This window comes from Lycium ferocissimum, chromosome 11, assembly GCF_029784015.1.
Source record: "Lycium ferocissimum isolate CSIRO_LF1 chromosome 11, AGI_CSIRO_Lferr_CH_V1, whole genome shotgun sequence".
Taxonomy (NCBI): Eukaryota; Viridiplantae; Streptophyta; class Magnoliopsida; order Solanales; family Solanaceae; genus Lycium; species Lycium ferocissimum.
In genome coordinates this window covers 37,815,024-37,837,956 of record NC_081352.1, presented here as the reverse complement: position 1 = coordinate 37,837,956, position 22,933 = coordinate 37,815,024, and the positions used below count along the sequence as shown (strand labels likewise).

General features: G+C 30.7%; 2 protein-coding genes across 2 annotated transcripts; both read right to left on the bottom strand.

Moving 5' to 3' along the window:
• Positions 1-9,094: 9,094 nt before the first annotated feature.
• On the bottom strand, positions 9,095-13,690 carry LOC132036281 (protein trichome birefringence-like 41). The gene is made up of 5 exons (XM_059426584.1): positions 13,306-13,690; positions 12,674-12,845; positions 12,142-12,317; positions 11,444-11,602; positions 9,095-9,693 (listed from the first exon to the last, which is right to left on the bottom strand). The coding sequence occupies exons 1-5, from the start codon at positions 13,596-13,598 to the stop codon at positions 9,288-9,290; spliced, it is 1,206 nt and encodes a 401-aa protein (XP_059282567.1). The 5' UTR covers positions 13,599-13,690; the 3' UTR covers positions 9,095-9,287.
• Positions 13,691-14,485: 795 nt separating this feature from the next.
• Positions 14,486-21,204, bottom strand: LOC132036282 (protein trichome birefringence-like 41). Its single transcript, XM_059426585.1, has 5 exons — positions 20,693-21,204; positions 18,223-18,394; positions 15,810-15,985; positions 15,565-15,723; positions 14,486-14,920 (listed from the first exon to the last, which is right to left on the bottom strand). Exons 1-5 carry the CDS (start codon positions 20,971-20,973, stop codon positions 14,626-14,628), a joined length of 1,083 nt encoding a protein of 360 aa, XP_059282568.1. The 5' UTR covers positions 20,974-21,204; the 3' UTR covers positions 14,486-14,625.
• Positions 21,205-22,933: the final 1,729 nt, after the last annotated feature.

Genomic DNA, 22,933 nt, shown 5'->3' with positions numbered 1-22,933 from the left:
CAATTTTGATAGCATTGTTACCCTAATTTATATACAACGTAATTAACTCAAAAATATATGGAGGGAGGATTACTGATACTGCATTTAGTTATCAAAATATTCATTTAACTTTTTTATTTGTAGAATAACTATTAAAGTCGTGGTTAGATATTGTTTATTTGATTACGAAGACATCACATCAGAGCACATACTCAATTCATTCGTTAGATTAATTTCAAAACTTTAAAATAAGTTAAAATAATATTTTTAATAGAATAATTTGTTGCTCCAATTGGATATTCTTAATGTCCTCATACTTGGTTGGTTGATTAATTAGTTGGTTTTGCTGAGATCATAACCAATTATATAGTATATATATATATATATATATTTTAAAAAAAAAATATATATATGGTATAGGATGTACATAAAAGTAATTAATGAAATTTTTTTTAAAAATTTGGGTGAGGACTACAAAAGTTACTTATATATGTTTGACAAGTAGAAATTTATCGTCTATCCTTTAGGTACTAGGAATTAGGACGTACCTAAAATAAGAAAACAAATAGATTAGATTAGAAAATAAGCAGAGAATTAAGTGTTTGGTTGGAATATCGTACATGATACCTAATATCATTGGAAATATATATTAGAATAAGCATTTATTTAAAACACAAATAAGTTTTGAATATTTAGTTTTATTTGTTTTCATAGGATGGTGATCCATGTGACATAACACAAAATATTTCCAATCTTGAAGCCCTGTCTATTATTACTATTGTGGTAATCCAATCCATGACTTGGAAATCATTCATAAAATATTTCATATAAAGTTATGCTAATCTAATTCAGGCCTACGATGATATTTGACCTATGAGACATGACCTATGAGGCTATGCTAATCAGTCATCTAATAATATGATAATATACTCTTAACACCTAAGGCCTATTATGCTATGACCTATGAGGCTATATGATGTTTGCTTCCATTAGTCGAATTAAATTATCGTAAGTGGCATCGTTTAATTAGTCATGATTACCAACTAATTGCATATAATTGCATATGTTTCTCAAGATGTAAAACTGTTGTTCAGGCAAATTTATTTGTTTGAAAAACAACAATTACAATGTTGTTCATGATTACTCTTGTATAATAGATTTTGTTAGGCACCATGTCACGTCTTATTCTACTAATTGCAGGAGGCCCGGGTTTATTTAAGATATAAAACTAATTTTCATTAAATTAAAAAAGTATAATATATGTTATATTTTTTTTATTTTAGTTGCACATTAATCGTGATTTGCTTACAATTTTTCATAATTAGAAAGTCTCTTAGTCAAATAATTAGCTAAGTTTTAAAGAAACAATTATTTATGAGGAAGCAATTTTAGCAGGAAAATTAACAAATACCAGAGAGACACAAGTGATTCAATATTATATAAACTAACACGATAAAGTATGATAATTGCAACTCAATATTCTTATAAATTTGTGAGCATGTCAGTTTTAGCTATAAATAGAGAAATAGATTTTTTATATATCGATTAATTTTTCACTTATTATTTTATGTGTCAAGGGTTTAGGCTATATTTGGTGATTTAGGGCTTAGTTTTAAACGAAATTCAAGAAAAATCCTAAACTCATTAAAACGAACCTTAAGAATCAATTTAATTAGTTCGTTATATATATATATATATATTATGCTTAAGAAAATTAATTCTTAACGAACCAAACAAGAAATTCTAAGGACAATTCGATCTTGACTGATGATGGTACCTTTATTTTCAACACTATATGACATCATTCAATAATTTCTATCTTTAATATTTGTAATGCACCATAGATATTTTAAAGGAAATAGATAAATTGTCCATAAAATATTCTATTCAGTTCAAGAAAATAAAATAAAAAAAGAACTAATTACTCGAGGACTATACTTGATTCAAAACAGAAAATATATAACCTCATACAAACATACAATTGCCAACACTTATTTATAGTATAACCTCTTCTCCTAATTCCCTCTTCTTCATCCCCCGTTGTAATTGCACAAAACAAACTTTAAAGGAAAATTAAAGGTTCTTGTCCCTTTTTTTCTTTAAAAGATGTTAATTTATTAATTCTTGAAAATATTTTATACACTAATATACTAAAATTCATTGCGCTAACCTCTTTCGTAGAAAAAAAAATACAAATTCTACGAAAAGAGAAAAAGTTATAAGAAAATAGCTTGTGCATGCAAAGAAATTAAAATTTGAACCGAAATTAAAATTTGAACCAAAGTCAGAATTAAAATAAATGTTCTTTTGAAGAAAAAATGTCTCCATAAAAATACCTTAATTAAGTGATTTTAAATATTTTGTACCATTTTCCTAATTAAACCCATAAAAGAGTAGGTTTTGACTTTCTTTAAAGAAAAACATGACGTAAGGTACATCAACAAATTAACGGTGGATGAGATAAATATTTTAAAAATATATAAAGTAACAATCACACACAATAATTACAAAGTAGCGGTGGAAGATAAGTGATTTTTTATTTATTTTATTATTGATAAGTAAGCAAAAAGATATAATCCCAAAAATATTTAAATATAATATAGGAAAACATTATACATATAGGGTGGGGTGGAGAGCTGGGTCCGAGGGTGATCTAGGGAAGGGGGTTAGGGACATTGGAAGGTGAGAAGGAGAGAACGAACTTAAAATGCCATTTATGAAACTTATTTTTTGTACTCCCATTAGAAAAGTCATCTTCCTTATTTTTAAGAAACTTATTTTCCAGAGAAAATGCTTTCCAAAAATAATAGTAATAATGAAACATGAGAAAATTGAAAAATATTTTTCTTCATGGCAAACACATCCCTTCAGCTAGAAAAGAAAATAATTTGGCTTCAAAATTTAAATTTTAACAAAAAAACAAACAATATAAAATATAATCAAATAAGAGGCAAGAAAAGAATCCTTAAATAAGTGCACTGCACTTCATCAATCGTAAAGGGTTAGTACTTTAAGTAAATGAGCAACGTACAAAACTGAGAATAGGTAGAAAAGTCAGAAAAGTCAATCTATATCTATATATAATATAAAGTTTGGCGAAGGTATAAATTGATGTTTATTAAATTTATTTATCTTTTTTCCAAATTTTTTGCTTTTCTCTAATTATAAAATGAAAACATCTAATTATCTCTTAATTATTGTGCTCAATGATGGACAACTTATATACTCATTGATTAACATTGAATAAAAACGGTGGTTCATTAGAATGAAAGGAATTAGATTCCCCTTTATAATAAAGCCCAATTTACCGTTTAGCTTGAATCCAACCACGTAATGTTAGTTACCTTAATGCTAATACAAATTCCTATTCTGCATTATGTTGTTGTATTGATGCATTACTTAAATTTTACATTTTTGCAAGTGCTATATGTACACACTCTGTTAACCACACTACTTTTTTAAGAACAAATGCAATTTATATGGTGATTACCTATCGGTCAAAGAAAAATGGGAGAGTCTTTAAAACCCCCATATTGATACTTATATATATATATATATTTTTGCTTTTAATGATTATAAAATGAAAAAAATCTAATTATCTCTTAATTATTGTGCTCAATAATGGACAACTTATTATTCATTGATTAACCTGGAATAAAAACGGTGGTTCATTTGAATATATAGGATTATGCACGATTCCCCTTTATAATAAAAGCCCAATTTACCGTTTCTCTTGAATCCACCCACATAATGTTAATTACCTTAATGCTAATTAAATTCCTATTCTGCATTATGTTGTTGTATTGATGCATTACTTAAATTTTACATTTTTGCAAGTGCTATTTGTACACACACTCTCAATAACCACACTACTTTTTAAGAATTAACTATTTATGTGGTGATTACCTATCGGTGCAACGTAAAACACCAAAAGGAAAGGTCTTTCATCATTAAATTTGAACACAACCATATATACACATACTCAACATATGAATATCAAATATTACACTTCAGTAATTAGGAATCATTTGATCTCTTCATCAAGGTTATTGTTTGGTTTCATATATCTTTATAATGAGAAAAAAAAAAATATATATATATATTACTTTTTTGTCGTGGATTAATATTGGTTTACATCAATTTTCTCACATTCTTCCCATTAAAAAGATTCGTTCTTCGGTAAGCATGGGGATTTAAAAATACTTCTACATACGAGACCTCATTTCATGTACTTATATTAATATGTGCGCTTTTAAAACTAATACGTTCTTTTTTTATTGTTGCTATATTGGTTAAGATATGTGGATGTTTCACTTACTTTTACCGTAGTATATATGACAATCTCTTTGTCAAAGAAATCTCCTTTTTATATATATTTTTTCTATCAAGTTGAAGTCATTTTTCAACAATACAAACGTAAGATAAATGGACACTAAAGCAATGGCAAACTTCTCGCTGGACACCAAAGAAAGGAAAGTAGGGAGTGGTTAGTTCGAATGGATATAATTTTCTTCTTTTAGAAATTTCAGTTTAAATAAAGTGATTAACTAATATATAAGTTATGACTAAAGTAACTATTAGCTTGTGTAGTCTCAATGTTTGAAAATTATAATTATAAGGCTTTGCACTTTGTTGTAAATATATATAAATAGTATTTGCAATTTGGTCGGATTTGTTGGTCCAAATATATATTTAAACTCTTTATTTGTAAATTATTAGCTTCATCAAAATTTTTAGCTAGATTGCCATGAAACTTTTTTCTTTATTTAACATTTTTGGGATCTTTGTTAAATTTCTCATCATATATATACATATTGTAGTAAAATTTAATACTTTTAGATGCGAATTTTTTATATATCACATTAGTTTTTTTCCATTTTAGTTAATTTTCCTCTTATTATGAAGTATTCTCCTCCATGTTAAAATAATGCTTGGTTTTTAAATATGGTTTTCTTATTCAAATTTTCATATACCAATTTAGATTGGTGTTTTCATGTTTAACATACGGTGAATTTATCCCAAATTATTTCCTTTAAATATTTTAAACATAAATTTATGATTCCCATGTATCATTTAAAAAAAAAAATTATGATTTGCAGAATAACAGGTAGTATCATCAGTTGGAACATGCGCCCGCCCCCACCCAAACAAATGTTGAAATTTTTATGATGCCCTTTGTGATGTGTAGCAACTTTCTCATTGGTCAAATAATAATGTGATATTTAAATCTTATATTGATACTTATATATAGTAGTAAAATAAATGTATTTAATGCTCTTAAGAAAAAGAACTTTTAACTTTTTATGTCTATTTATATTATCATGTCATTTAAATTCGATATATAAATTAAACAACTTCTATATATATATATATATATATATATATATAAATATATATATTATATAAAGCTAGATATAAATAAGGTGATGTCAAATACCTTATTGGAACCTCGTATGAATTAAGAGAATTTATCTTTTTTTCTTTGACAATTTTTTGACTTTTTTCTCTTCAATTCATTCTCTATTTTACTAAATAAAATAAAATAACGGCCAAACGCATTAACTATTTAGGTTATTTATTGTCCACTTTCTTGGTAGAAGCCTAGAAGGTAAGGTTTCACGTTATTTACAACAAGAGGTTATAAAACTCTTCCACCCTCACGTTATTATTTATTACACCAGTAATTAGGAATCATTAAACTCTCATCAACATATAGAGGAATCCCATAAGATGTCATTAATTCTCATTGAAACGTAGGATAATCCTTCTGTATCATTTACCATTCTTCCCATTGAAAAAGATTCGTTCTTCCCAAATTTTAAAAATACTTTTATGACCAATTAATGCACTTATATTAATTCAATTACAATAACTCTATATACGTTAGTTTTTTTATTTGTATATAACTCTTAAAATACCAATTATATTGGTGAATTAAATGATAGAAGCACGATGATCTTATTCATTCACAATAATTTCGTCTCTTCTTTTTCATTTATCATTCTGATGAATAATCAGGAAAAACGTAACATTCATTTCTTTTTTAAAAAGGAGAACATTTAACATAACTAAGAGAGTTAAATGAGTGGTTTTGAGTTTTTTCTACATAGAATATAAATGAGAAAAATAGGAAAAAGACCAAAAAAGGAGAAAAAAAAAAATGAATAGTTTTCTAGATCATAGAGAGGTGTCACACCACCTCCCCGCGGGTATCCTTGTCCCTTTTTTTAATATATCCACCATTCTCGATTTTCTTTTTTAACTGCAGTTGAGAATATACTGGACTTTAAATGAGTCCTTTTAAAATGGTATGTAAACAACTCGAGTAAAATTCTACATGTTAGATTCTTTCGTAGGATCAATATAGGATACTTAAAAACTATTTACTGAATGAAAATCTTAAAAAATAAGACTTTCATACTAATATAATATTTGTTATTCAATACCTTTTAGACAATAAAAAAAGGCACAAGGGTACAACATATGGAAATGAGTACCCAAAGAAAATGAATAAGAAGACACATATATAGGGGGAAAAAAGATAGAGGCAGAGGAGTATAATGACTGTAATTAATAGTGATTAATATTTGTGAGAATTACTCATGGGATACAGATTAAAAAATCATTGACTTTAAAATGGCTTTTCGCTTCTTGCCTTAGGAGTACACACTGCACAAACGTGTACTTTTGGAAGAAATGGGAAAAATCTTGTCTTTTGAATTTATTGTAAACAAATTTGATGTAGCAATAAATGTGCTGTCGTGGGTTGATTAGAGGGTTGTTGTACGTGGATGACTTTAGTATATATCTAATAAAAAATAAGTATTAAGTTTTTGTTTGTGTTAATTAATTAATGAGTAGATTAGTAGAGAAATGGAGGAAAAATGTCAAAAAAGGAGATAAAAGATAAAACACTAACCATTAGAAATGCACTTTGCAAAGAATGTTAAAATAATTTATTTAATATATATATATATAGATTCCTCGCATTCTAGAATATCTTTGCAGAAAGTTTCCCCTCTTCTTCTTTTTTCCCATTTATTGGTGACATTATGCTGTTTTCTGGTAGTCATATCTTCGACTATAATGCTACCGTGAGTGAGCTTCTTTTTAGTAGAATGGAAATTTGCTAAACGAAGATAAGAATCTTTATATTTAGTTTTTTGTGACGCACATCGTGGTAGAGTTTTTTTTTATTATTTATTTTGTTTTTAAAATGACTTTGAGATCCATATAGGTGGCAGCAACATCAAACAAAAAGAAATTAACTCATAAAAAGTACGAAAACAAGAAAAAGGATACGTGGCAGCAACATCAAACAAAAAGAAATTAACTCATAAAAAGTACGAAAACAAGAAAAAGGATACGCGCATATGTTGTTATTCTTTTATTCTGTTGCAGGCTTGTAGTTATAATGCTATTTTTAAATGTAAAGACTTTGCCTTTTGTTAAGCATAAAATGCATATTTTGAATTTTCATTGCGCTAAAATTACATTGAATTTTAGTTATTTTTAAATTGTCTACAATAAAAAAAAATAGAGTGAATTGAGAAAGTATGATTACCTCTGCATGCTAAAATAGAATGATAACTTGAGAAAATGTGATTATTTTAGTTTTGTGCCTAGAAGTCTCCTACTCTTAATTTTCTAAGTATTATTTTTTGGGACAGTTATATCTTTACTATTAACATGTAGATAGTGAGGTTTGAACATTATTTGATGCAAAAAGAACTATAGTAATTCCATATTAAGGGCCGTATTACTTCTAATTAGTTCTTCAAAATAAATATTAACTCATGTTACCCATATTAGTGTTATTTTATGCTATGTCTCTTATCGAAAAGACTTCATTTGCTTGTGTTTGTTGTAGGCTTGATACACTTTTCTTTTTCCTTATGCTTTAGTGTTTTTGCTTAGGAGCAAATGGTACTTCTCCTAGAAATTTTAGTGGAATTTCCTTTGTGAGGTTGTTTGTCCCCTTTTTGTTTGAAGTGATAATATTTTTTTTTAAAGAAAATTTGGTATTAAAAAAGAGTTTAATTTTATACACAATCAGTGCAAGTAATTTTTTTGACTATTAAGTCATGTAAACCTCCTTAACCTATGAAATTTGAAATCTTAAAAAATGATATATTATCTGTTATAACAAGTAAAGATATATAAAAAATTTACTTTGACGATTCATATATTTAAGCTAAAAAGAAATAGTTTGTAAATTTGATGAGGCCCGAGCGAAGCGCGGACAAATTCACTAGTCATAATATATAAGTCAAAGAAGTAATCTGAAAAATGAGGCCATTAACATTTTCTAGCAGGTCACATTGCTGATTGCACTAACCGTGTAATATTTTAGGGATAATGTCACTTTTCTTCGCTTAGTTATCAGCTAATTTTTGTTTTGATCATCTTATTATTTAACTAAGTCCATTAAAACTTTATGCAGAATGTTTATAGAAATGTATTGCCCTTAAATAAAAAGTAACATTACAATCTTAACATAAAATATTGGTATGTAAATGATGTGATGATCAACAATACGTTAAATTTGTGAAATTTATAAGAAAGATCAAAAGTGCGCATTTCAAATAATTGAAGGTTAAATATTCTTAGCGAGATATTACAAGAACTATAATCATAATTTGTTGATATCTAAAAGACTAAAAGTGCATATTTCCAAAAAACTTATTACACAAATACGCTGGATATATATGAGTAAAATATTTCACTCAGAAATTCTGATACTGATAATTACTAGGGAGTTAACAGGCATCCGATTATAGAATGTTTTCCTAAACTACGTTGCTAAAGTTCAAGAAGACGTTCTTGGTTCAAACTATAAACATTGAATATGCTCTTAATTAGAAGTTCCGAAGCTACAATCATAATTGGGGGGAAAAAAAAAACAGTTGGACTATACAACCTTGCAAATGAAATTATTCATATAGTATTTTTCTCAAAATCGTGGCGTCCGGGCCAGTTGCGCGCACCTCAACTAATTGTACAACGTATTTACTATCTCCTATCATACAAATACCTAATAATTATGTACGCCGAATTTTTAACAGATGGATAAAATCGCTTGTTCATGTAGTAATTGATTTGGATTGCGCGCTCAAGTTCAAGAGGACGTTCTTGGTCCAAACAATAAACATTGAATATTGTCTTAGAATTTTCAGGCTACAATAATTGAAATAAAAATGGACTATACAACCTTGCAAATGAAATTGTTCATATAGTATGTTTCTAGTTAGTTGTAATCGTGCAGGTGTTCGGGTCAGGGCACCTCGACTAATTTTACAAAGTATTTGCTAGTATTTTTCATTAGTACAGGTATCAATTAACTTTGTCCATCTAGACTTTAACGGATAGATAAAATCGCTCGTTCGTATAGTAATTGATTTGGCTTGGTTAACAATAAGAGCATAAAAGAGTTGATTCCAAGTATCAGGCACACCAGCAAGACACCAATGACTACAATCATTTCCCTTGGTCTTTGTACCATTATTATTAATACCATAAATAGACGGGTGTCCATCTGTTCTTAACTGAGAAAGTAATGTAATATCAATTAATGTCACTGGCTTTGACATGTTGCTTAAAATTTCCATCACTGCTGTTGCTGCTGCCATTGGTCCTCCAGGATACACTGAGCCACTAATTGGTTGAGTCTCTCCATTGCAATTATTACTTTTGCTAGCATTCCACTCTTTCCCACTGATTTATGGTCCCATGAAAAAAGTTGAAAATAAGCAAAGATTCTCAGACTGTTTCCTTACTATCATTAATTAATCACTGTTCAAGCTAGGGGTAGCAAACATTAAGCCTGGGTTGAATTTACCCGAGTTAAAATGAGCTCAATTAATATAATTAGTTGTTCATCCAAAAATAGTCGATACTGTATAATATGCATATATATTATGTATATTGGCTAAAGAATGTAAATATTTTCAGTAAAATGGTCAAATGTGTAGCTTCCCTATTAATAAATAAGTTATTGTCCAATCCCGTATAGTAGAACATAGTTCGTTGAGACGGACTGATATTTTAAGTAATTTAAGAGAGCTTTTCATAGTCAATTTGGGCTACATGCTTCGCCTAAACCAGTCTTCAACTTTTAGATGAGTTGAATTTAGGTGGGTCAAAATGAACCGAGTTAATAAATGGGTGCATCATCATTCCATCCATCAAACTTAGCCCAAATCAGCGATAATTATGTACAGATAAAAGACTTTCTAATAGCTTAAACTTTTAGATAAAATGATCAAACAATTAAAATAGTACCAAAGTAGGTAAAAGTCTTGATTTTGAGTCGCACCACCTCCCATTATTGAAAAAATTCCACGTGCAAGCTTGAGCCCATTAAACATTACCAGGTTCGCACGTGAAGACATATTGAAACATAATTAACAAGCAAAAATCTTTAACTTTCTCCTAATTATAATCATCAATTAATCACCCTTGCCCTTCTAAGGTGACAAACGAAAAATCTCTTCCATAGGGGTTTAATATGATTTGTTTGTCGAATTTCACTACTTGTTTTAGACCCTGTCCAAAAGTTGCAATTATAATACGCAAGTCCTTTAATTGATTGAAAAGTTTGAAAGTCTTTGTTATCAAATTTAATACATGAATTTTAGACCTCATGATAGGTGACACCTTTGTCGCCATAAGTGTGTGTTTTTGCGTGTACTTTATATTCTTGGCAATGGACCCCCCATCTTTGTATATTTAACTAAGGTTCTTTTACGGTCATAAAACTTCATTTTGCATGTTTAAAATAGACTTTTAAGATAATCAAGCCGAAGGATAGGCATTTTAATTAATACAATATTAAAACCTGTGTTAGAACTTAGACCATGTAAAGTAAAGCTATTAGGAACAGACAAATCAGAATTAGTTGTAACAATTGAACTAGCATTCTTAGATCTGCATTTTAATGAGAGTGCTTAAATTTGCAACATTTAGCTTAGTTCCAAATAGGAAATTAAATTTACTACCAATCCTATCCTATGGAAAGGATACAAAAAGGAATCAAGGGATATTAACATTTTTAGTTGGGCGGCTAAAAGGTTTTTTTAATACTAAAAAATAAAAATTAGCGACAGAAATTTTTGTAGCTAAACAACAAAATTCGTTTTTAACCTTATTTAGCGCAGAATTACCGACGGATTATCAGAAAGTTCTGTTCGCTACTTAGGACAGACTAGCGACAAAGTTCGTAGCTGATTCCAGTTTTTTTTATAGTGAATTTCACTCGTCTGGCCATAATCATTTGTGTTTGTCGCCAGTAAATATTCAGTGCATAATAAATATATCATATGTGTATAATCGAATCATATGGAATGATTATACTGGATAAAATTTGTAAAAAACATAGATTATGGCTATCTTTTGTTGTGAACTTTATTGAACTGTTGTGTAGTGTAAAAATCCAAGAAAATCAAAAGAAAGTGATGAATCGTACTTGTAATGTGTAGGAGAGATTCCCTGAAAGAATACTCTTGTTTTGGTAGGATCAATATTAGATTCTACCCAATTAGACCAAGTTTTAAGTCCCTCCTTAAAGGCCACCAAACGATCCATGTCTTTATACATTTGATCTCCTTTCTGGATAAAATCCCATCTGAAAAAGAAAAAAAGAAAAAAAATCAAATAAAGCCATATATCATGACTTATCTAATAGTAAAAGATTGGAGATAAGGGGCAAGCATAATTTCATCAATTTGAGACGTTAAAAATTATTTTGGTCCAAACTAGAGGTACATGGTAAGTGAAGAACATAAAGAGGAAACAAAACAAAGAGAAAAGAGGGTATTTTCAATAACCTTGCACCAAATAAAGTAATTCCGCTGCAAATAAATAAGGGGTCTTAACATTTTTAGCTAGTCGGTTATGAAAATTTCACTTACCTAACGGTAACATTTTGTAGCCATTGTCAATGTTTGTTCAGTGTATAACAAGTGCATAATCAATATACACATTAACTATACAATGATTATATACTCTATACTGATTAAAATTTGTAAGAAAATAAAGATTAGGGTTATGTTTTACTGTGAGTTTTGTTGAACTGTTGCATGTGTAGTATAAAAAATTTCAATAATTAATATGAAATAAATTAAAAAGGCATAAATAAAAGATTAATAATTAAGAAAAGCTTACGATTGTTGGCTTCCCTTGTGGAGCCACCAATGCCATGTATTGAAAATGAGCATGTCGAAGCCTTTCCAAACGTCGCCGTTTTTGATAGAATCAAGCTTTAGAACTCTGCCTATCTTCTCTTTAACCAAATCTACCAGAAATGCATTTCGTGATAAAACCAAAGAAACGTTATAGTCCTGCAACAAAATTAAAAATATGATTGATTATAGAAATGAAGTTCCAATAAAGTTAATTAAAACTTCAAAGTCGTTACGTTTTGTATTCGCAAAAGGTGCTCCTTTTTAAGTTCACATATAATAATAGGTAAATTTTCAAAGCAAGTCTAATATGGAACTTGAAAATAGAAGACTAGTAACTTACTATAACTGGTTAAATTAATCTGATGGTATAAAAAAAATTATACTTTCAGTTTGTATTACTTAAATCCTACGTAAAATAGCATATTACTCACCGCTTGTCAAGTTATTAATTACCCATTAATGTTATCATAGAGATTTAATTGTAATTTGAAATTTCATATCCTTAGTAATACCTGGAAAACAAAGTTGGAGACATCTCCTGTCCTCTGGATTGTGAAGTTGAGCTGAGGCACTCTTGCATGCAACATGCATGTGAGTGATTGCCATTGGTTAAGGCTCAATGAGTCCCCTATGAACATTATCTTCTTCCCCTTCACCCTCCTCAGAAAATCCAATCCATCAAATCTATCCAAATAAAATTTAAAAAAAAATAAAAATTAAAGTAGGATTTTAAATTTAGCCAGGGCCAGAAATAGAGTTCAAGTTACTGACTCGGTAGAACCAGTAGTCAAGGGCGGAGCTAGAAGCTGACGTACGGATTTGGTCAAATCCGGTAGGTTTAATTTAAACTTCATATTCGTATTAAAAGATTCAGTAAATATATATGCACAGACATTGAATTTAAAACTAGTTACTAACACCTGATGTCACTATCCTAGAATTTAGAATCTATAACGTTCAAATCATGTTTCTACGCATGCAATTAGCTATACGGCTAAACTCTGTATTTGTGTTAAGAAATCAACTTAATATATATAGATAATCTATCCAGAATTTATAAACTCAACATTCTGAATCCATCTCTGCTCGTATTTGCAAATAAACCACATTGAAGCATATACTTAAATAATGATACAATACGTACTTGGGCAATTCACATGCAGTAGGCTTCCATTTGTATTTAACATAGAGTTTATCAGGTCGGCCATTTCCTAGGCAATCGAATTGTCCTTCAATAAAAGAACATATCGATGAATTATACAATGGATATGAATCATCATAAATCCATTTGCCCTGAAAAATATCACAGCTGCTTGATTTTGATGATCCTCTAGAGTGACTGAAATGTTTCAATAGTACAGCACTAGTTGACTGATAATGTAGGCACAAAATAACATAGACGAAACATACAAAACTGAAATATTGTTTAGTTTCCATTACAGAAGAGGGAAGAAGGAAAATTGGATATGAAAAATGGGGAAGAGTACTTGGAAAAATGAAGGGATAATTTGGATCGATGGTGATGTATATATATTGTTGGAGCCAAGCACTATTTTTGGTAAAATTTATTTATTATTTCACTTTATGTAGTGAGTGTAGTAGTGGCCTTTATTAGGCAGAGCAGAATTGTTATCATTATTGCTTGATGTTTACAGTTTGTTTTTAGCAAGTTTCAGCAATTTCATATGATACTTCTAAGCAAAGTTATACGATTATACCAAATGATATTACATGGCCCCAGGCCCCTTATACTTATTTTATGTCCTTACTTTTTGAAGTGTTATAACCACACAAATATTACAATATGTGTAGGATTATAAGTTTCAAAAACTTTCTTTTCTTTTTAAACTATGTACCTGAATTTCCCCTTCATGGTAAAGAATTTGATTCCCCATTTTGTGGAAGGAAAAAAAGAGAGTGGCCAAAATTTAAAAATTCGTTGGGCTTCAAGATTTTGGACTATTAGCCATATGACTTCTAGTCCACTTCCAAATGGTTTGCCCCATTTGGAAATTACCTTAGCCTTCTCTTAATCGTCTTTTTCTTGGACGTTGCAATTTTTTTCTTTCCTGTTTTTGTAGTTCATAAGATATTCAGGGTGCAACAAAAGACCAATTGCCTTGTACTCCCTTCCATATTAGTTTATGAATATATACATTACTATTTCTTTTTTAGTCTATATAAAAAAGAGTATCAATTATGAATGAAGTAGATCAGTAGATGAGTTTTGTTTCCACCATATAAATCAGTTTTGAATCGATATAGTTTTGAATCGATATATAGAATCTTTACAGAGTCACAGACAAATTAATGAACTCAAAAAATTGTCAAGAAACTGTAGCGCTCTATTATATTCTAAACTTCTCACGTATATTCTCATTGACAATAATGAATTTTTTTCATTTTCTGTGGTTCAATTTAAGTGCTCGAAAATATTAACGAGGTACAACAAATAGGAGCCAAATTAAAGAATAAGGTTATAGAATAATTCATTCCAAGTATCAGGTACTCCTGCTAGGCACCAATGGGTACAATCCATTCCTGTACTTCCATTCATCCCATAAATTGAAGGATGTCCATCTTTACGTAATAAAGAAAGGGCTGTCACATCAAGCAATGTCACTGGCTTCTTAATTGTCCTCAATACATTTTTTTGCACTGCCAATGCTGGTGGTAGACCTGCCGGATACGACGATCCGCTTAGCGGTCGACTCTGCCCCGAGCAGGTTCTCACGCCTGGTTGACTCCAATCGGTACCACTGTAGTTGAAATTAAAAAAAAAAAAAAAGACGCTTAGATTTGTCCAATTAGACTAAAAAAAAAAAAAAAATCATGTAGAATAGAGATGGATCTAAAATTTATTTGAACTTAGTACTCTTGTTAAAAATGAAGGTTTCAGTTGAACCCATCCGCCTATGTATAGGTAAAAATTAATCTAGATGGCCAGTTTTTAGACTGCTTATTAACATATAGTTACTATTTGAAATGTAACATGAGAAAGTTACTTTTAAGACAAAAATAATATTTTAATAAAAAAACTTAAAACATAGAACAATTAGATGAACCTTAGCTGGATGTTCTAACCAATGTTTCATAACTTTATCGGTTCAAACTCCAGGAATGATTCACGGAGTTTAAATTTTCGCAAACTAAATGTGAAAATTTGCTGGAGTTTTAAATTTCATAAATGATTCACGGAGTTTAATCTTTATTAGTTCAAACTCTAAGAATTCTCATGGAATTCAAACAAATAAATGTTAAACTTCGGTAAAAAAATTTCCAAGTTTCTACTTGTTTTGACTTGGGATATTTTATCAAAATTTATTTCCTCATTAAAATGGTTATTTGCCAATTTTTTCCTAGGATAGCAAATTAGATTGGTGTGTCTTTTAATTACTCTTACTTGTAATGTGATGGTGAAACTCCTTGAAAGAAAACCAATTGTTTTGAAGGATCAATGTTGGTGTCGATCCACTTGGCCCATGTAATCAGGGCTCTCTCGAAAGCAACCATACGATCCATGTCTTTGTAGTATTTGCTTCCTATTTTAATATAATCCCATCTGCGACATAAAGAAAATATATATACTGTGAAATTTTAGCTAAGTTAATAAGACAATTAACTAGTCATGTAGAAATGTGGACTGACGGTTGACTGATTCCTCTGCGATTCCACCAATGCCAAGTGTTGAAGATTAGCATATCAATTCCTTTCCATAACTTGCCACCTTCAATTGAGTCTAGTTTTAAGATTCTGCCCTTTTCTTGCATCACAACATCCACCAAATACACAGTCCGGTCTAACATCACTTGCACTCCAAAATCCTGAAAAGGGTGAGCTTTTATAACTATTAAGTTTTAATTTGAGGTGAACTTAAAGAGGAAAATAGAAAGAATAGAAGTTCCAAAATCCTGAAAAGCTGGTGAGCTTCTATACCATGTCATAGTGTTATTTACTCCATTATTTTGTCATGTTACCAAATATTATTTTTTTAGTTTCTTATACGGTATTCGACACCCCTTTTGAGGTTAGATTAATCCGGAGTCACTCTGGGAAGTCCCGGTTTGAAAGATAAAGCACTCCCTTTAAGATGCAACTTCATTCAGGGCTCAAAACGAATCAGAAATTTTTGGTTAAGATTGAGAGTATTACAGAGACTTACTTATAAATTATTCTATAAGTGATCTGGTTGTGTATGTACATCTTTTACTCTGTAGTACATAAAGCATAAACTTCCAAAAAAGAAATGGAAAAACTTGTAATCGTGTTACATCTGTCCTCGATGCCTCTGACTTCGCTTGACCACACTACGTCCTACGTAAATGAAGCGGTTCTTGTTTAGGTCTTGATTTCGAGTCTCACTCACATCTATTAACAAAATACTTTTACGTATTTGGCCAAGAAAAATAATAATCAGACATGTATTACTGTCTACTAAAAGGAAATTCTCCTTACCTAAAATAAACAGACATAAACGATTTCTATATGTCTAATCTTGTAGATGCATGAATCTGTTGAGACAGTAACAGTTCCAACTTCCAACAAATAATCTAATCCATGAGGGGCTTTAATGGCAAGCGTGTGGTTCATAACAAACTGATCTTGATTATGAAAGATCTAACAATTAGATAAGATACGTGAGCCAATTTCTAACAATTAGATAAGATACGTGAGCCAATTTGCCCATGCCCCTATAAGTGTTGCTAAACGGTCCAAAGATACTCTTAATACAGTGTGATATTGTCCGTTTTGGTTCAAGCCCGCACGATTTTTCTCAAAAGGCCTCACACCATTAAGAGTATTCAACACTAATCTCCCTCTCGAACTAAGTTCCACATGGCTCATTACCATAATTCACGGGTCAGAAATTCAACTTGTCTATGTGTCATCCATATCGCGTGCAGTATTTACGATCCTGGAAGCGAAATTTGTGTATGCTTCTTCAAAAGCTACGAAAGAAAGGTCATAAACCACGTAGGCAGAGGGCAAGGGTACTAAACGGGCCCCACACAACCCTCAGCCATCGTTATACTCGTCCCGCCAAATCATTGGCTCAGATACCAGTTGTTGAGCTAAACTATCCAAAAATACTCTTAATACGGTGTGATATTGTCGGCTTTGGGCCAAGCCCGCACGGTCTTTCGCAAAAGGCCTCACACCATTAAGAATATCCAACACCTTATAAGTAGCTCATTTTTCTTTTTAGCTACCAATGTGATACTTTGTTCGCACACCCAACAGTAAGACATGCAATAGCTCTGTTATTGTAAGATAAAATGCTCTTTTCTACATGGTTATTGAATCAGTTCGTTTTCAGTCAATTTCACATTTGAGGCCCCACAAAACATCATCAAGATGAGTTTATATTTATCACAAGGCGGACTTTTTATGTATACACATAGAGACAAAAATGAAACAGCATGGAGTGTTTTATTTTTCGTGTGAACCTACTCAAATACAAAATGCAGATTAATCATCAGTGTACTTTAGATATCGAATATAATCTAAAAGAGGTCAAGGGCACAAATGAATTTTTTTGCTTCAAATTAGAAGACTTATAAGTTAGTTGACAAACTTATAAGCACTTTTTTTCCATTTATCTACGGATTTGGTAGACACTCAAAGTAATTATAAGCTAAAATCAACCAAAGTCATTAAGTGGGTCCTCCCCAACTTATGCATTTCCATCTACTAAATCAAAACTCCTAACTTGCTATCTACTCCATATTAATCATTCTTCCTTTTTTTTTTTTTTATAAAGATACTTTAAATTTAATTTTTTTTGTTTGAAAAGTCATTTTACCAAAAGATTCAGCTTATCATCATTCTTTTCACTAAATATCAATTATTTATTATCAGTTTTAACACTTCTATATAAACATATATAATTGCTTATTAACAAAATCAGTTCAGTATATAAAAATACATTTTAACACTTATTTACAATCAACTAACTCAATAACGGGCTTAGTTTCTCTCCAACTATGTTCCATGATTGACCATAATTCTGCAATTGGATTAAGTATGGTGCAAATAATACTTTAGGAAAAGCGGAATTTACCAAAAAGGTGAAAATGGAAACATTGCCAACTCTAGTTGCATTATAATTGGCTCTTGGCTGTGATGTGTAAAGAAGGCATACAAGTGACTGCCACTGGTTCCTACTGAGTGAATCTCCCACAAACATTATGCTTTTTCCTTTGAATTTCCTCAAGAATGCTCGTCCATCAAATCTGTATAAAGACAAAAAGTAGCTATCTGTTTTAAGAATGCACTAGAGTTTATCATTTAATTTCATTAAGTTTGGACATTCACGGCACTAAACAGATTATTCGAACAATAATACAATAGAAAATTAATAGACACATCCTGCTGAGGCGGATCTAGGATTTAAATTTTATGAGCTTAACCTTTTAATATTTTAGCATTAAACCATTATATTTCTAAAGTTATGAGTTCATATCTACTATTTATTGTAATTTTAATAAACTTTGACGCTTAAATTTATACCCAGCATCGAAAGTTTGGGGTTCAATTAACCCCTAGTTATAGTGCTCCATCCGCCTAAATTTTTTAGCTGTTTTAACAAGGTAAGAAGGGAAAGCTAGAAAGTTGGGAATGCACGAGCTTTAATTTAAGTACTTTAACGAAGATAAAAACAAAATTCTAGCAAGTTGGCAATGATCCATGACCCGTATGTTGTTAAACGTGCGCCCAGATAATTACAGAATAATTGTGTTTATTCATGGATCTAATACTTCACCACTAAATTAGAGGAAATAGTTAACATAATTCTTTATAATTTGGGGAAAAAAGACCAAATATCTATTTGAAATAAAAATAAAAATCAATCTTTTCAGAGGTTTGACATAACACTTAAAAGTTACAGCTTGTTTGTATGGGTTGTTACCGATTGTATTGCATGATATTATTATTTTAATACAATATTTGTTTTGATTATTAATTATTTAAATTTTATCGTATTGTTAAATTCATTATTTTTTATCAACCAAAACTTATGTAACACCTTATCTAAGTGGTTGTAACACATAGTTTGATCATTTCATTATTTTTTATCAACCAAAATTTACGTAACACCTTATCTAAATGGTTGTAACACATCCACGTATCATATTGTATTGTATCGCAGCATATTATATTTTTAATGAAATATAATATTTGAATATATCGTATCGCTTTCCGAGAGCTACAGGAGACGAACATCCGAGAGACATCCGGCATTGTGGTCCGTGACATTGACAGCATAGTTTTATCAAATGCAAGAAAATAACGTAACATTTTTTCTTTAGCTTGTCATTAAAACTTTTAAATCATACACTATTCGGTGGGGATTCAACGTGTAGTGCACAAAAGGATAAACACCTTTATTCTAGTGGTTATTAAAAGCTAACAACTTTTTAATTCTAGAGATCCATCATATCATCAAAAACTCAAGATCTTAACTGGTTTTTTTCGTTTTCACTTTAAAACCATCTATATATGCTCATCTACAGTAGATACACACAATCATAAGATAGTCATCTGAAATATCGTATGATACGTTAATACAAATCGTTCCATCGACAGAAAAAAAATATACTACTTTTCCTGTTAAGTCTTAACAGTCGACAACCTTTGCTACACGATTTCAAAATTAATTAAACTCTTTGTATGATCATCTTAATTTGTAATAATCTTCTTTATCCATTTATTCTAATAAGGTCCGTCATTCCTTTGTATGTAAAAGGGACGACTAAGTACTAAATCCGTATCAATGGGGTGATTTTAGAATTTTAACGTCGATAGCGAATAAGAGGGGCAAAAACACTTTTAGAGATGGGAACAGAGAATTTAGCCAGTTATTTGGCAAAAGTAAAAGATTGCATTGTGATCTTTTAAAACATCATTGCTCGTGCCTCCTGCCACTTTACTGGACTTTGTCACGTGTCACCTACTATTATCTCCTAGAAAAATTAATTCCTCAGCTACCATGACCTCCATCTTCTTTTGTCTTTCGATCAACCCATAAATCATTACTATTTAATTTCAGTTCATCGATTATGACAGAATATTACAGTAGTATTTGTTTATTATTGTAGATCAACTTAATACTCCCTCCGTCTCATATTATTTATCATGATTATTAAAAATAGTTATCTCCAATTATTTATCATTTTAGAAGTTTAAGACACAATTAAATATTCTTTTACTCATTTTACCCTTAAAAGAATTTTATCATTAACAAGAGATGACACATAAATAGAGTAAATATTTAATGAAGAGAGATTATAATCTAGACATAAATAAAGGTAAACTAGTCAAAAACACCTCCTAATTAATCCTAAATAAGGCTAAACTAGTCAAATACACCTCTTAATTAATATTTCTTTGGGACGTTTAAAGCAACAAAAAAAAAAAAAAAAACAAATAGTTTGAGACTGAGGGAGTATGATAGTATAAATATTATTAACGCTACTCGTAGAAAAATAACACAAAGTGATTTAACATGTAGAGAAAGCTAGAAGTGATACCTTGTTAAGGAACAACCATGGGGTTTCCATCTGTATTTAAGGTAATCTTTGTCTGGACGACCATTTCTCTGGCAGTTGAATTCATGTTCAATGAAAGGGCAGTGAGTTGAATTATAGAGAGGATAATTATTAGTTTCATCTCTAATCCAACTTCCTCTGAATAAATTGCAATTCTTGTGTGGATAAGGCCGTTGCAGAAGAAGAACAAGAAGACTTATTAGAATACATACAAAGAGTGTGAAAATTGTCCAGCCAATTCTTAAGCTTACACATTTGATCATTGCTTCAAAGATTAAAATAACTCTTACAGAGAGAAAGAGAAAGTGAAGCAAAAGAAGCTTAATTTGCTATGTATCTTCTGTGTCTTCTAGTATGAGTTGTGTGTCTGTCTCTCTAGATATACATTTGTAGAATTTGTCAAAAAGAAATAGAAAGAGCATAAAGAGCTTTTTGTGGAAATTAGGGAATGTCACTAAGTGGGGACCATACTTCAGAATTCAGATGCTTTGAGTTATTTCACTTTTTTTTTTTTTCGGGTTAAGAAGTTCACTTCTTTTAATTTTAAATTTATTAATTACGATACATTTTGGTTGCCCTTTCAATTGTTCTAATAATTGCTTTGACCCTTTCACGAAAGTGGAAAATATTTTTGGTGCCGTGTTCAAGGGAGTGATAAATAGCCTCTGTTTTTTGAGTCCGGAACAAAAATGACCTCAAAAAAGGTCATTTGAACCAAAATATCCCAATAAAAAAAAAATTATCATACTACCTTTAACACAGTAATTTACTGCATTAAAGGGGCCACTTTTTTTTTTTCTTCTTTTGGTTAAACTCCTCTTTCTTACACTTTTTTACGTACTTTAGCCATAGATTAATCATACTTCGGAACTTCGAAACTTCAATATTTTATATAAAACCCTACTTATTTTTGTGCGATTAATAAGGTAGGCTCAATACCAAGGATAAGCAAAACTTCAGATTGTCGTTTTAGTGGTTGAAAAGTGCTCGAACTCCATTTTTGTTTGAAGACTTGGTGTCATTAGCTTTAAGTTATTTATGTTTTAGGGTTTAGATTTAAGCGTGCTATTTTTTAGTCAAAATTGCATCATTCGTACCAATCTCAAAATAATTAAATTGCATCATTCATAACAATATGAAAATACTTAAACTTATTCATTAATAACAAATCGAAAGTAGTAAAAATACAATCATCAAAGAAAGAAAAAAATTAAAATACATTCATCAATTCATGCCCTTGAGTTGATCTTCTGCCACCACCGTGAGATGTGCCGCCACCACGAAAGTTTCCGCCGCCACGAGAGTTACTTCCACTGCGAGATGTATTTTGACCACCATGCCGTAAGGGACAATTATGCTTATCATGACCAATATAAATGCAAAATGAGCATTTTCGAGTGTATCTCCCTGGTGGAACATCCATTTCATTAGGAATTCGAGAGTATGCTTTCTTTCTGAATTTACGGATAAATGCTTTATTTGCAACCATGGAAAATGGATTCGGTGGCCAATAACTCTCACTACCAAGTAGGTAGGACCTTCCAACATACGTTTTTTCATAATTTTCAACTCTATATTCCTTAGCCACGTACGTGGAGGCTTTTTTTCCCCATTGTGATAAAACACTTGAAGGCATGAGAACATGGCATGTGATATAATTGCCACTTGCCACATGTGCATGCTCTTGGAATCTCACAAATTGTGTGGACATTACCTCCTTTACCTTGGTGCACACTTGTTATGAGTTCAAATATACGCTCTGCATAGTTGTGCTCCATCCGGTCGTGTTGCTAAGCCTTAAATTTGTGATACTCGAGCAATTGTGATGGTTTTGTCATCCATTTTAGATCGTCTGCCGCAAGTCCTTTGGCCTCTTTTGATCTAGTGACGAATCGCTCCACAACCTGTTTAAAAGTCATTCTCACCATTGGGGTGACAGGTAGTCCCCGTGCAGATTTCAACAAGCCATTGAATGACTCAGAGCTATTTGTTGTCAGCATCCCCCATCGCCTACCTTCATCCTAGTGTAATGTCCATTTGTCTTTATCAATTATATTCAACCAGTAAAAGGCTTCCTCATCCGCCCGCCTAATAATCTCCATCTGCAGGTGAAATTTCTTCTCCCGATCCTCTGTTGCAGCCGCCCACATCCAATTGCTAAGTGCTGGGCTTCGATATGCCTTTTGGTAGTTTGCCTTCAAATGCCTTAAACAATAACAATGG

What these genes read in the sequence shown, in the direction of transcription:
- LOC132036281 (XM_059426584.1), bottom strand. Translation starts at nt 13,598, where the DNA reads ATGGAAACTAAACAATATTTCAGTTTTGTATGTTTCGTCTATGTTATT. An exon ending in TCTCCAACTTTGTTTTCCAG is followed by an intron (nt 12,318 to 12,673) that starts GTATTACTAAGG and finishes ATTTTGTTGCAG; the next exon opens with GACTATAACGTTTCTTTGGT. An exon ending in ATCTCTCCTACACATTACAA is followed by an intron (nt 9,694 to 11,443) that starts GTACGATTCATC and finishes ACCATAAATCAG; the next exon opens with TGGGAAAGAGTGGAATGCTA.
- LOC132036282 (XM_059426585.1), bottom strand. Translation starts at nt 20,973, where the DNA reads ATGATCAAATGTGTAAGCTTAAGAATTGGCTGGACAATTTTCACACTC. An exon ending in CGCAGAGGAATCAGTCAACC is followed by an intron (nt 15,724 to 15,809) that starts GTCAGTCCACAT and finishes TTTATGTCGCAG; the next exon opens with ATGGGATTATATTAAAATAG. An exon ending in GTTTCACCATCACATTACAA is followed by an intron (nt 14,921 to 15,564) that starts GTAAGAGTAATT and finishes TTTCAACTACAG; the next exon opens with TGGTACCGATTGGAGTCAAC.